General features: G+C 31.1%; 1 protein-coding gene across 2 annotated transcripts; it reads right to left on the bottom strand.

The window, feature by feature from the left end:
- Window positions 1-2,189: 2,189 nt before the first annotated feature.
- Window positions 2,190-13,307, bottom strand: LOC113522258 (mitochondrial pyruvate carrier 2-like). 2 transcript variants are annotated; one of them, XM_026907934.3, is made up of 3 exons: window positions 13,033-13,298; window positions 12,926-12,966; window positions 2,190-4,455 (listed from the first exon to the last, which is right to left on the bottom strand). In XM_026907934.3, the coding sequence occupies exons 1-3, from the start codon at window positions 13,115-13,117 to the stop codon at window positions 4,228-4,230; spliced, it is 354 nt and encodes a 117-aa protein (XP_026763735.1). In that variant the 5' UTR covers window positions 13,118-13,298; the 3' UTR covers window positions 2,190-4,227. The 2 variants fall into 2 exon arrangements, with proteins under 2 accessions (XP_026763735.1, XP_026763736.1); XM_026907935.3 differs by lacking the exon at window positions 2,190-4,455 and adding an exon at window positions 6,241-10,111 and having other exon boundaries at window positions 13,033-13,307.
- Window positions 13,308-13,986: the final 679 nt, after the last annotated feature.

The raw sequence follows: 13,986 nt of genomic DNA, 5'->3' as shown, positions 1-13,986 counted from the left end.
AAAATTGTATCATAAAGTTGACCAGTTTTTCTCGAAGCATTTCTATGTAGACACTATCTATATAATGTAAGTATATAGCAATATTTATTGTGATTATAATAGGTATATATTGGTCCAATAAAAGATATATATCGGTTGTCTAATATATATTGAAAGAAGCACGTGATTGAAACGAATGGAGATATCAGACTGGTATAGGCTATATTAAAATGGGAGATTACCTTTTTCCCACCATCAATATCCAGAACAACTTAATACATAGAAATCGAAACGGTACTGATATTGCCCATGTCTACTTGGTAGCATTTTTTTTTTTATTTTTATATACATACCGTTTCTTTAAAGTTTTCATATGTGCTCTTTATTTATTATAATACAGATGTACAGAATATACCAATACACAGAATGTGCAAATTGTACAATGGCATTGACTGTAAATCGGATATTGACATATTCTATCAGACATTTTCATCATATCGAAGCACTTTACATACATTGATAACCTAATAGTTTATAAGCACAGTTTGGTAGTTTTGTTTTTGATTCTTGTTTTGTATGTAGTTTTTATCATTCATTCTTTTTTGTAATAAAAATCAGCCTATTCTGTTTCATCTCTGTGAATGTTGAATACAACTATAATTGGACTGCAAACTTATAATGCTATTGTTGTATTATATTGTTAAACATTTTGTTTGTAATCTGTTGTTGTACCACAAAAATAAATAAATAAAGAAGGCAATCAGACTATTTGATGGCAAGTAGCCACCATAGTCCCCAAGCATTTGTTGCAAATGAGACAAATTCGAGCATAACCGACCTATATGTTCATCTTTCATTTGATCGCTCTTCAAAATTTATATTTTATCGCTCATTTAAAGGTCAAGGTCAACGCTATCAAATTAATCATGTTTCATTTATCTTTACTTAAACATCACTGTTAGTTAACGTGATTTTTACACCGAGTTTCCTCTATTACCTACTCGTAGATCTTAATTTAGAATTTCTTATTGCATGGATTATGGCTTATTAAAGAATTAAAGCGATTATTAAGGTAAACTATGACAGTTTTATCTGTGTTATCACAACGTTGGGTGTCGTAAGAGGCGACTGACGGAATTTAATGGTCGAATGATAGGTAGCAGTGTTCCTCTTAACACTTCACCAAAACCCATCTGCGGTTGCCAACCCATTTACCAAACGTGGCATCTTGGCACTGACTGACGTTGCAAGCGCCCTTACTCTGCAGTAATCGGTTATCATCAGGCGGGCTGGATACTTAATTGCCATTTCTATGGTATAAATACAGTTTTATTCTTATCCTAAAAGTATCATCACTGGCACACTGGCAGACCATCTTAAACGTAATCGCAAACCATTGGTTAGGTTTTTTTTTATTGGATGAAAATGGAGTAAGTAATGGGCACCAGTAAAGGGTGATCAATGAGGATGAAAACAGGCCAGTTTGCCCATCATGATGAATTCATCAGGAATTAACCATGATAGATTCCAGGGAGAACCGCGTGGAGGTCGACCTGGTTGGGTATATTGCCAGCAATGGGATTCTCAGTCTCCATTATTAACAATCCCTTCCCCCCCCAGTGGTTAGGTTAGGTTAATAAAGTTATTACAGTATTGGAATCGCTATATGGGTTATCTTAGAATAAATGTGGAAGTGTAATATACTTGTCTGCAACCTTAGTGTTATAAAAAAAATATTTTGGTGGTAATGGATTAGGTCAATTTAAACAGTTTTTTTTTTTATTTAACTTAGAATGGCAAATAAGCTGACGGCCCACCTGATGGAAAGTGGTAACCGTCGCCTATAGACATGAGCAATACCATGGACATAATAGAGTATGCTGTTTTGTTCATGATACCCCCCCCTGCATTGCCATTCCTGAGGACTAAGTTATTATGCCTCTATATCTAGTAAATTCACTGCCATATTCCTTGCCATATGCTATATATATATATCATATGCCATAGCCCTTCAAACCGAAACACAGGCATGCAAACACAATTGCTTCACAGTAGAAACACGAATGGGACAAAGGTATCCAAGCATAAAGTACTAACCCACTCATGTAAAATTTAATAAAAAGATACTGTAATGTATTTGATTATAGTATAAAGCAATTATATTTACAATAATATAAGAATGTTGCGTGTGACGAAAATAAAATAAAGAGATCTCTGAAAACATTTATTTATATAACAATAAAAGCGTGCAAAACATTGCCAACAACTGTAATAACATGCATAACTAACTACTCCTTAAAACGGTCACGCTAATAAGATTCACAACAATAAAACATGGTGTGTATTGATATAAGAAAAATATCCGGGTAGAAGGGACATTGGACACATAATTTTGGAAGCGACTCGATTTTTCGATACGTTTTTCCTCACACTTCACATTTCTTTGTTTGAATAGGGTTGTCACAATACCCTAATTTTTCAATTCAACAGCACCAAATTAGTTGAGAAGTTAGGAATACAAATATGTATATAACTAAAAAATTTACGCAACCATAATTTTTTACTGCTGGCTAGTTACGAATGCAGTATTATTAAAGTAGCGAGTGTCACTTCCACCTAGATATTTTATTCTTATGGATATTTATTATTCTTGATTAGTAAATAAATGTAAAATAACACATCTAATTACAAGCTTAAGGCATTCACAAGACTGTATAAAAATTAAGATTACTAATAGAAATGGCACATTCATAAGTGGCACAGTGTAATGTAGTGAAGTATTTTATTAAAATCTCATTATAATTTTAAATTTATTTAACCATTTAAGCGATTTTTAACAATAGAACTATTTACTGGTTGAAATCGAAACTTTTATTCAACCAGACGACTGAATTTGTTCCTTAAACGAATAGGTCAAAATACAAAATTTAAGGGCTTCCTATACCAATTTGACAGCTGGACATTTCGTGTTATTTAGCATGGCGAAATGTCAAAATTAAGTCATTTTTAGTCTTTTATCTCTGGTAAAAATGTTCAGTTTCATAGGCAGAATACTTTCTTTCTAAATTATTTAAATATTATCCCTGCATAAATAGCGATGCACCTGGCAGCGTATTTTTAAACATTTTCAAATAAGTGGCAGGTTTTATATTAAATTTATCAACCATTTTAGACTTAGGGTTTATGTGGTCCAACGGTCAAGAAAATGGTTTAATATGTAAACTACATATCTAATTAATGGCAAGACTTTATGGTATTATTTTTATTAAATTATCAAATTCTATCTAACTCAAATCAGATTATTAAATGGTGTAATTAAGTATATTTGATTTTAAAATGGTAAAATATTATAAATAAATATTCTAGAATAAAATAATTCAACTTTGCATTAATTGTACCATTTTTTTTTTAAATATGATAATTAATATAAGAATTAACAATATACATGAGCAAAGCAGCTAATTAAGTGTATAAGTAGATAGACTACAATTACTTAAAGATTTTTGGTAAGTATATAAGGATTATAAAGTATTTATTTGGTTAGTAAACTACTACTAAAATTGTTATCACTAGAAAAAAAATATTATAAAAAAAAGTAAGTATAAAAGTTACTTGTGACATGCGTTCAAAAGCAAAATAATGTATTACATTATATAAGTACTTACGTAACTTAATTCACTGATGTATTGCTGAATTAATACGTAAATATAATTACGATATGACAAGTGCCTGATATCTTTCCGATACTATCGAAAAAGGTGGCAATATTGGAATCTTCAGTCGAATTATCTACATTGAAAAACAAAGTGGCCTTACAGGACGAGGCTCTCTGTTAATGCCTTATACGAGAAGGCTCTCAATTGGAGTACTTAATTACATCAGCTTGTGTACCGATTTTAATGGGTTTTTTACTGATAAGAGCATAATTTAATTTTACGCTTGTTCCATTATCGTTGATAGTGCATATAGAATCTACGGCCTCTTTTGTACTTAATTTTAAGTGATATTTTTTATGCATTCATACAGTTTGTACTAATTGCTCTTTGGCTAAGAATCACGAATTGATCTCGAAACTAGTCGAACTTTCTCGATTTAATTACTCGTAAGCTAAACCGGTAGTTATTATAATAAAATATAATGTGTATTAACGAAACTTTTAACAATAAAAATAGCGAAAATAGAGCTAAACAATATTGTTGGAATTATTGTCGAACCACCTCAGGACTATCTGATTCACCGCGTAGATCTTTACGAGGTTGCTTTCAAGTTTCTCTGGTAATTAATAGCTCTGAAGCATTGTACTCCATTAGCCAAACCTAATGATAAGTTGCACAGTGACAAGGCGTAGTTGATCGGTTTGATTACAAGACAATAGCGCGTCCAGATGAGACCGGTAGCCGCGAGGGTCGCCGACTGGGTGGGGGAGACGGTCTCCAGCGGCCGACGGTACTCATCGAGCGACACCAAGACTAGAGCCTGAAAATATTCAGCATTTAGACATTCGAAGATCAACTGACCGAAGTAACATTTGGTTAGAAAAGACTGATGCCAAAAATGAACTGTTACTTGGTTTTCTTATACTTGAACTGGGTAAATAACTTGATGGTTTACCTAATGGTAATAGTAACTACCGTCAATAGACAGGGCAGTACGATGGACAACGTGAAACACTATGGCGCCCACGATATTAACATGTCTTACCATTTTTAAGGACTAAGATGTTATACCCTTCGTACCCTGTAATTTCATTGCTATATCCCAACCTTCAAACTGAGTGGCCTCCCCTTGGTTTCAGAAGGGATCGTTAGTAATGGGATCTAACAGCCCCATTTCTAACAATATGGGTAGATGCCCTGCGTCATCTTTTACGGCCGGTGATCGGTCGTCCCTCGAATTGGAGACTGGTAGACAGCAGAGGTCGCCAGTTCGGGGGCCGACCACATACTCTTTTTTGTTGCAGTATCCGGTCGTAGTACCTTCCTAATGCTCCTCAAATATTGCGTCTAAACTGCGCCCACCATGTACCCTCTTGTAAAGGCATTCCGTCACCCGTATCCAATAGCGAGGACGGGATGCCTTAAATACTGTACCGCAAACAATAAAAAAAAAAAAACAATATGGGTATATTAACAAGTAACCCTCCACGCAGTTCTCTCTGGAAACCATTATGGTTAATTTTTGATGAATTCGTCACGTTGAACCGACTGATCTACTTTCATCCTCACCTATCATCTCACACTGGTGCCCCGCCACCGTATACCGACAATGCTGGTAGAATTACCATTTTATCTTCACCCATTAAAAAAGACTTCAAACTGAAACACAATCATGCAAGTACAGTTTGAAACATTATAGGTTATTTTATTGAATTTAATTGGATTATTTTCATACAAATAGTAATATCCCGAGGTCCCAATCATGCATCATTCATATTTGCTTTCATCACTGTACATTCCTTTGAACTGATTCCCTTAGTTTTGTATAATTCCATGCAATTATTAATTTATGCTACAGTTGCAAATTATTAGAATATTACCCAATTAAGTATACTTAAATATATTGTTTGTCTTATTACATTAGCAAGGCCCATATTAATAAATATTGTTTACACTATTCGTGTAAGGGGGCGCTGCTGACGTCAAGATACTAGGTTGCCTTTGTTTGCAAAATAGCAGCTTAGGGGTGGTATTTGGCAGTTCTAGTTTAATAAAATGTAGTGAAAATAAATTAACCCATACATTTTAAGCCTTCATTACTTTTTATTTGTACTTAAATCTGTAAATAAAAATATACTAGACTAGTAATACGGATATAATCTCGTATTATCATTATCACATCATAGTAATCATTTGGAAATATTGTTCCGAGCCATACATTACCAGATTAGATAAGTTACAATCTTAAGTTTTTAGTCTATCCATATTTTCATATGAGAAAATTAATAACTCAATTTTCATGGTTAAACGGCCGAACTGATTTGAATGGAATTTAGCATGACAATGTTTTAAACATTAAGAAAGGACTTAAACTCTTTAATAATTACAAAGTATAATTTAATTTTATGCAAAGTCGCGGATCTTATCCGCCACTTCGCATTAATTATAGGTTATATTTATAGATATAATGCCCAATTATCCATCGCTTAAAAATCCCATAAGCAATACCATGATATTGAGATGAATGGAATTATTACGAGCAATAAGGACGTACAGAGACATGACTAAACATCACTAATATGGACAAATAAATAAGACAGAAAACTGATAAATAACAAGTATATATTCACAAGTAAAACGGCTTCACAAAAATAAATAATACACTTACAAAACAATTATTTAATGTAATTTGTGTACATAAGTTGGATACCATGAATTTGTACGTACATATGTATATAGTTCTCAAACCATATACATATACCTACTTAGATAGCTTTAATTTATATCACAATAAATTATAGAGAATTAAAAAGTAATGGAACATTTATATAAGTATCGTTAGTTATACATATATTTAATGGAGATGTGTCTTTTAGTAACCATCGATGGTACTTACGAATAACGACAAAAATTGGCACTAACAAATAGTAACAATTATCACACAACTACCCGCGGAATGCAATGTAATTTACTTATTTACCTATTTATGTATAACGTTATTCTTAGCATATACTAAGCCCAAAAATAATTTATAAGTATCTAATAATGAAATACTTTTTTAATATAATCGAGTAAGTTTATTTCAGCACTTGAATTTTATTTTTATATTGGTTTTGTATATACTAAGAAAGCCTTTAGTCAGTTGATGTATTTACTATGCATTATGTAACTATAAATAAAAATATGTTACGTACACGATTTACTGTAATATAATATATATTATACTTATTTCTCGGATTGTCCAATGGTTGACTGGTAACACTGTCCGGTGTTAATTCCGCAAAATGTACATAGAATTTTACTGTGCGTTCAAGTTTAAATAAATATCTCAACTGACTAATAGAGTTACATATGTACAACTATCACAAATGTGGAACGTATACAACTTGTGAGAAATGTAGTTTTAAATTGTTTTACAGCACCGAATTATCTTAATTAGATTAGGCATTAACGTAACTCATGGTGATCGGTAACAAACTCATTATCACTCTTAGTTCGTTATTACGCAGTTACGTATATATTTACAGTAGAATAAAAAAGAATATGAATTGAAAATAAGTTTACACTCGTATTGTATTATATTTATATATTAATACGTAAAGCAAAAACTTTGTAGTCCTTTTTACGAAAATTGCGCGGACGGAGGAGTATGAAATTTGGCACATTTATTGTTTATATAGAGAAAGAGTGAGGAATGATTATATTTTGTTTTAATTATGCATAAAAAATACATTAATAAATAAAAAAAAAATTACACACACTATCATGTATTTGACACACACATGCATATATATTCTTTTGTTTAATCGTTAAAGTCTATGGTCAAATTGAGAATAGATTAATATCGTTTGTCTGTTAATATTACTTGTCTATAGTCTTACTGAATGTCAAACATAACTATAATAAATTCATTTATTACAACATACGTTATGGTCGAATTTCGACCACTGTCAACCAAATTAGCCTTGTAAATATACTTAAAAATCAGTGTAACAATTATTGTTTTAAAATTTGTGAATTATCTAAATAAAATTTTGCGTCAATATTTTTGAATAAGCTAAATTTTTACTTAACTTTTGTGATGAACGTAAGAAAACATTTTGTTACTAATAAGTCTAAATAGTAAGTAGAAAAATACATTTAATAATTTATATTAAATTATTGTTCAAGTATTGTTTTATAGTTCTTTAAACTCGTATTCTTTTAAATAGTTATTTTTATGGTTAGGTCATCATTCCATGTACATATTATACATCAGATATACCTACAGTCGTTAACAATTTAGCACCCAATCAACTAATATTACAACTCGTTGTGTATTATCAACTATACTTATTTATCTAGTTATGCAGCTGTTAATATTTGCTCGCTTGTCATGAAGGGACTTTTATATTTTTTTTTTAGTATTACCATTAAAAATGAACCATTTATCAGTAAATAAAAAAAAAAAGTCAAAACTGAGAAGTCACGTTATATCGAGGTAAATTTGTGAGTTTATTAGTTTATTACCATAAATACGATCAGAGACAAAATGTTTTATTTTTAAATGTTACTTCTTATATAGATAGAAACCAAATTAGATTATTCTAAAGAGAGTATAATTAAAGCTAGTTATGCAGAAGCCATCTTTTATGAACACCCCAGATGTGTGACATCAATGTGAGCTTGTATGAAGAGATGTATGAAGGTGAAGAAAGTTAAGAACATGAGCCAGGAACACTGGATAGAAAGCAAATGGCTGTTTATAGTCTCCGTCTATATCAAAGTTTGTTCAACATGCATTGTGTAAGACCGTTATTGTTTAATATTACATGAGTTTGTTTAACATGCACCAAAATAAATAATAAAATAACAAATCTACTGAGAATGGTTCGCGTGCTTATTGCACGCTATTTGCACGTTATTCTCTCTATAATCAAAGGCATTAAATAACCTTATTAAAATAAAACCAGAGCGCCTACCATGAAATGTTTTCCGAAATTTCGGGGCCGAACGAAACACAAATTTGATGTTAATATTACAGAATAAATACCGTTTAAAAATATTAGAAATGTTAAAATATAGTTCCTTTGGAATTTTATGGTAGAATTTAAGACGAACGAAACGTTAAGCTCCATTTTTTTGGGTCGATTTTAGAATGAACGAAAACACGAAATTGAGTGCGTGAATTCAGATTTTCATTTCATGGTAGAATCCCAGATCTTTTTAATTTATTTAAGGCGCGTACTATCACAACCTGCAAGGACCCGTATTTAACATTACCGCCACATTTTCTTCTTATATTTAATTTCTTGCTAGTATTTTATGTAAATAATTAATAAGTTAAATAAATAATAAAAATGTAGAATACCAGAATTTTTTATTTTTCTTTTATTGGCGCGTATTATCACAACATTCACAACCCTAAAATACCCGTCTATTTTACCATCACTTGTTCCCTTTATCCCTAAATTCTTGTTGGTATTTTACGGCCCGACCCAATTAGTGCAAGTTTATTATAACGACAAATACGTTTACAGTGAATAAACTGTACTTTTTTGGGATGACAACAAGAAAATATTTATATTAGACAAGTGGCTGCGAGGGATACGGACTGGGGTACGGATAGGCTCTCGACAGGTCTGTTCATATCACCTAACCCAGCTATCACCAATCCCTGAGTGTTGCAATTGTAATAATCATGATGAACGTGTCGGATTTCTTAATCCATTATTCTAATAAAAAAATCGTGACAAAGGATGGATCTATTGATTGGAAAAATATATCAAAAATGTTTATAATTGGCGAATAAATATTATCATAAAATTATTTGCATTTAAATATAGAAAGTGAAAGAGATGTGGGCAAATTTTCTAATTGAGAGTGATACCATGAGTTTGTTCAACATGCACCATGTATAAACATGGACCTTAATGTTATTTTTTGTTAACAGATTATTTGTAATAACATAAGCAACTTTTGACAAAATTTTACACAGTGCAAGTTATATGTATACTATAATATTATATATAGTATTAATATGTTATATGAGTATATAAAAATATAACGATCACAATCATTTGATATCTAAGTCAACATATAATTTACCACCTAAGAGTCAGTTATATAAATATATATTTTTATCTAAAATAAATAATTCTATATAAAAAAAAACCCTCCCACTAAATATTATTAGCTTACTTAATATTTAACAAAAAAAAATTGTACTAATTATAATCTGGGCCATTAACCCAAAAATACCCGTATTTCTATCACTTCTTCTCTTTCTCATGTTGGTATTTTAACGCCCGGCCTAATTGATACGTGTTTATAATGGCGACAAATACGTTGACAGCAAACAAGCTGTAGTTTTTGGGGATGATAACGAGGGAGTATCGGGACCAGACGATTCCAGTGGCAGCTAGGGACGCGGATTGGGGTACCGATAGGGTCTCGACAGGCCGTAACACGTCACCTAACCCAGCTATCACCAAACCCTGAAAGTGTTGGAAATATAGTATTGGCGTATATATGTAGTTGTAGTGTTGAGAAGGTGAAGAAGAAGTGGAGGCATTGAATGGTAAACTTCGATTATAACGGATTCGATAAATGTGCTTAGTAATTTAATCCAGATTTTATAATTTATCATCATTTCAGACATTTTTTTTTTATACAACTTAGAATGACAAGCAAGCTGAAGGTCCACCTGATGGAAAGTGGTAACCGTCGCCTATAGACATGAGCAGTACCATGGACATAACAGAGTATACCGTTTCGCCCATGATACCCCCCATGCGTTGCCAGTCCTGAGGACTCAGGTGTTAATCCTCTGTACCCTGTAAATTTACACCATATCCCACCCTTCAAATCGAAATACAGCCAATGGGATAGAGGTATCCAAGTAATCGACTTTTGTACAAAGTCTCCCTCTGGTACATATATTGTTGCTTGCTGAACATACAGGTTTTTTGAGACTGTGACAAACAGCGGTTGTGATTTTCAATAATACGTCTAAGATTGTCACTCTATCTTGTGGGGAATAATCCTGAATTACAGTAGAATCTCGATTATCTGGCCATCGACTATTCGATTATCCGGACTTATTTTTTACGTCTCTAATTACCAACTTAGAATAGTATTATTTATTGTTTGGATAAATAAGTATTGTGTAATCCATTATCTTTATAGCTCATAATTTTTTTTTATACTCGTATTGTATTGTTTAAATGACGTATGTATAATAAAAAAAAATATTAAAATTTAATTACTGTTTGAATTAGACTTTGAAATCGATTATCCGGATTTTCGATTATACGAAATATTCCGGATATTATTTGATTTGGACAATCGCGATTCTACTATATGTTTAATATTTGGGAATCTTAAAGGTTATCACATTTTTGTGCTATGTTGGTGGCTCACATGGCCCAATATAAATACAAATGTCACATCTCACGAACTGCGGATTAATACCAACTCGTTTTAAATTTGAAACACAAGCAATAAATATATATATTATATAAAACATTATTTTTAAGAACTTTTAAGAAAAACTATTACCAATTATGACATTGTCACACCACTAAACCATCTATCGCTAAATTATTGTTTTTTTTTTATACAACTTAGAATGGCAAACAAGCTGACGGTCCACCTGATGGAAAGTAGTAACCGTAGCCTATAGACATGAGCAGTACCTTGGACATAACAGAGTATACTGTTGCGCCCATGATACCCCCCATGCGTTGCCACTCCTGAGGACTCAGGTGTTATTCCTCTGTACCCAGTAAATTCACGCCATATCCCACCCTTTAAACCGTAACACAGCCATGCAAACACAGCTGCTTCACGGTTGAAACACGAATGGGACAGAGGTACCCAAGCAATCGACTTTTGTACTAACTTTTGTAAGTCTCCCTCTGGTAAAATGCATTTATATCTAGTTTGTACTCTGTGTATTTATATCTAGTTTTTTTTTTTTATTTAGATGGTTTTTATTTTAATGTACAAAAATGGAATAGTAACCCTGTGCTCAGTATCGGTATATACTGCCAGGATAACCAGTGAGAAATGATAGGTAAGGATGAAGCAAGTAGTAATATACATCTACGTAGGCGAATGGAATTGTCTTTATATTTGAATATAAACATTATTGATATTTTATTGTTTTTGAAAGCATTCTAATGGAAGATAGGTTTACACCTGTAAATAAAATGCACATTTGCATGTAATTAAAATTTTGTATGTAAAATGTTTTATATATATATATATATATATATATATATATATATATATATATATATATATATATATATATATATATATATATATATATATGGTCTGAATCATATATATATATATATATATATATATATATATATATATATATATATTCACTATTCTCCTTAAATAATGTAAGTAAGTGTTCCTAATAAATGAAGTATATTATTATAGTTCTATTATTTAAAATATGCATATTCATAGTCACTGTAAATATGCATATAATGGAATTAGTTGTGGCCTTTAAATTGTCCATATAAACCACATTGAAAATCACACACACATCTTAGCATAATGAATCAATTAAACATTTATAACAACAGAGGTATGTTAAATATACAATTATACCCCTATTTTTGCGGCAATGTTCGGTGATATTATAATGTAATAATACTATGACTGACAAAGTTTATGAATTTTGTTTTGTTTATGATCACTGTATTGTAAGATCTTTATTGTACGTACTTTATATTGGTCACATTGAGTTAATATACAATGGCCGACTTATCCCATAAAGGGATCTTTTAGTTAGTCTTTGAGAAACTGAAAGAAAATTAAAAATTGTTTAAGGGTAAAAATTGTAATCTGAATCCATAAATACAGATTACAGGAAATAAATAATTATCATATTAATTCATCAAATTACTATTAGAAAGGGGAAGGGATTGTTAGTTATAAGAAATAAAGGCCCCACTACCAGTAATCTCCCTTTTAATATTGATCAAATCATCATATTTATATTTTTGGTGAATTTATCACAGTGTGCCAATAGACCTCATTATATCCTAATCTATTATTTCTCACTGGTATCCTGCCAGTGTTAAACTGTTTTTTAACACTGGCAGACATAATAAAAAAAAATATGTATATAAGAATTGATAAAATAAAATTCATTATGGTCACCAAAAAAATATTTAACATGTAAATGAATGGAAGTTAATTATGCGTGTAAAAGTTTATGATGTTGCCCTTGCACAAGGTCCCAGAGTAAATATAGCATAACCTTGAATATATCCGCATTAGGAACTTACCCATTTGAATGCAGGAGCCCAGAAGAATACAGTTTTTGGACCTGTAATTTTTTTAAGTTAATTTTTGAAGGCAAAAGAAAATAATATTTAAGCTTGTAATTACTTACCTGCGTCGTGTTCCCATAATGGACGTAGTTTTGTTGGGACAAATTTATCTGCAACTGATATAACTCCTTTGTAAATTCTAGACATTTTCGTTACTTTATTAGGAATTCAAAGTTAGGGAAAGTATGTCGAACTATTGTTATTTAATTACTTAGGAGAATTTACATATTCACTTGTATCATAGTGGAAATTCGTAGCGAAGTGTAATGAATTTGATAAGAATGAAATGATAATAAAAAAATTATAAAATAAATGAAAGAACTGTGACATTTGTACTCATATTTCTATGACATTGACGTTTACATTCAAGTATTGGGACCGATTCTGAGGTGCCATTTCTCTAAATATATCTCTTAATATTTTAAACTGATAATTTCATGAATTTACTGTTTTATGGACCACTGTAAACTAGAATTTATATAATTTTGACCTAAATATATTAGAAAATTTGTTAATATTGATCCTTATAACAAAGGTTTCGTGTAATATCTTTTAATTTTAGAGATAAGTTTAGAGAAATAGTGCCTTCGAATCGATCTCACTGTACTTTTTTAATTATAATATACTTATTTTTTTTCTTTAGTGGCATTTACTTAGGTACTTACTTATCCATTTAATAAGGCCTGTAACGGTTGGAATATCATTGTTTGAATGATGTTTTCTATGAAACTATGTAAAAACCAAATTTAAAAAAAAAATCTAACTATAAAATTATAAAATAACAGTTAAAAATATATATTAATTATTTAGTATATAAATTATTATATACAAAGTGTTTTTTAATAGATGAAAATGACATGGCAAACTCGCCCGCGCTATCGGCATACACTGGCGGTACACCAGTAAAGGATGATAGTGAGGATGAAAATGCAAGTCAGTTAGCTCATCGTGACGAATTCAAGAATAAATTTGTCACGATAGTTTTCCGGGGGGACTGCGTGGAGGTCGACCTCATG

This window comes from Galleria mellonella, unplaced genomic scaffold, assembly GCF_026898425.1.
Source record: "Galleria mellonella isolate WM207_F2 unplaced genomic scaffold, CSIRO_AGI_GalMel_v1 utg1267, whole genome shotgun sequence".
In the NCBI taxonomy this organism is placed as follows: Eukaryota; Metazoa; Arthropoda; class Insecta; order Lepidoptera; family Pyralidae; genus Galleria; species Galleria mellonella.
This window is presented reverse-complemented; position numbering and strand designations above follow the sequence as displayed.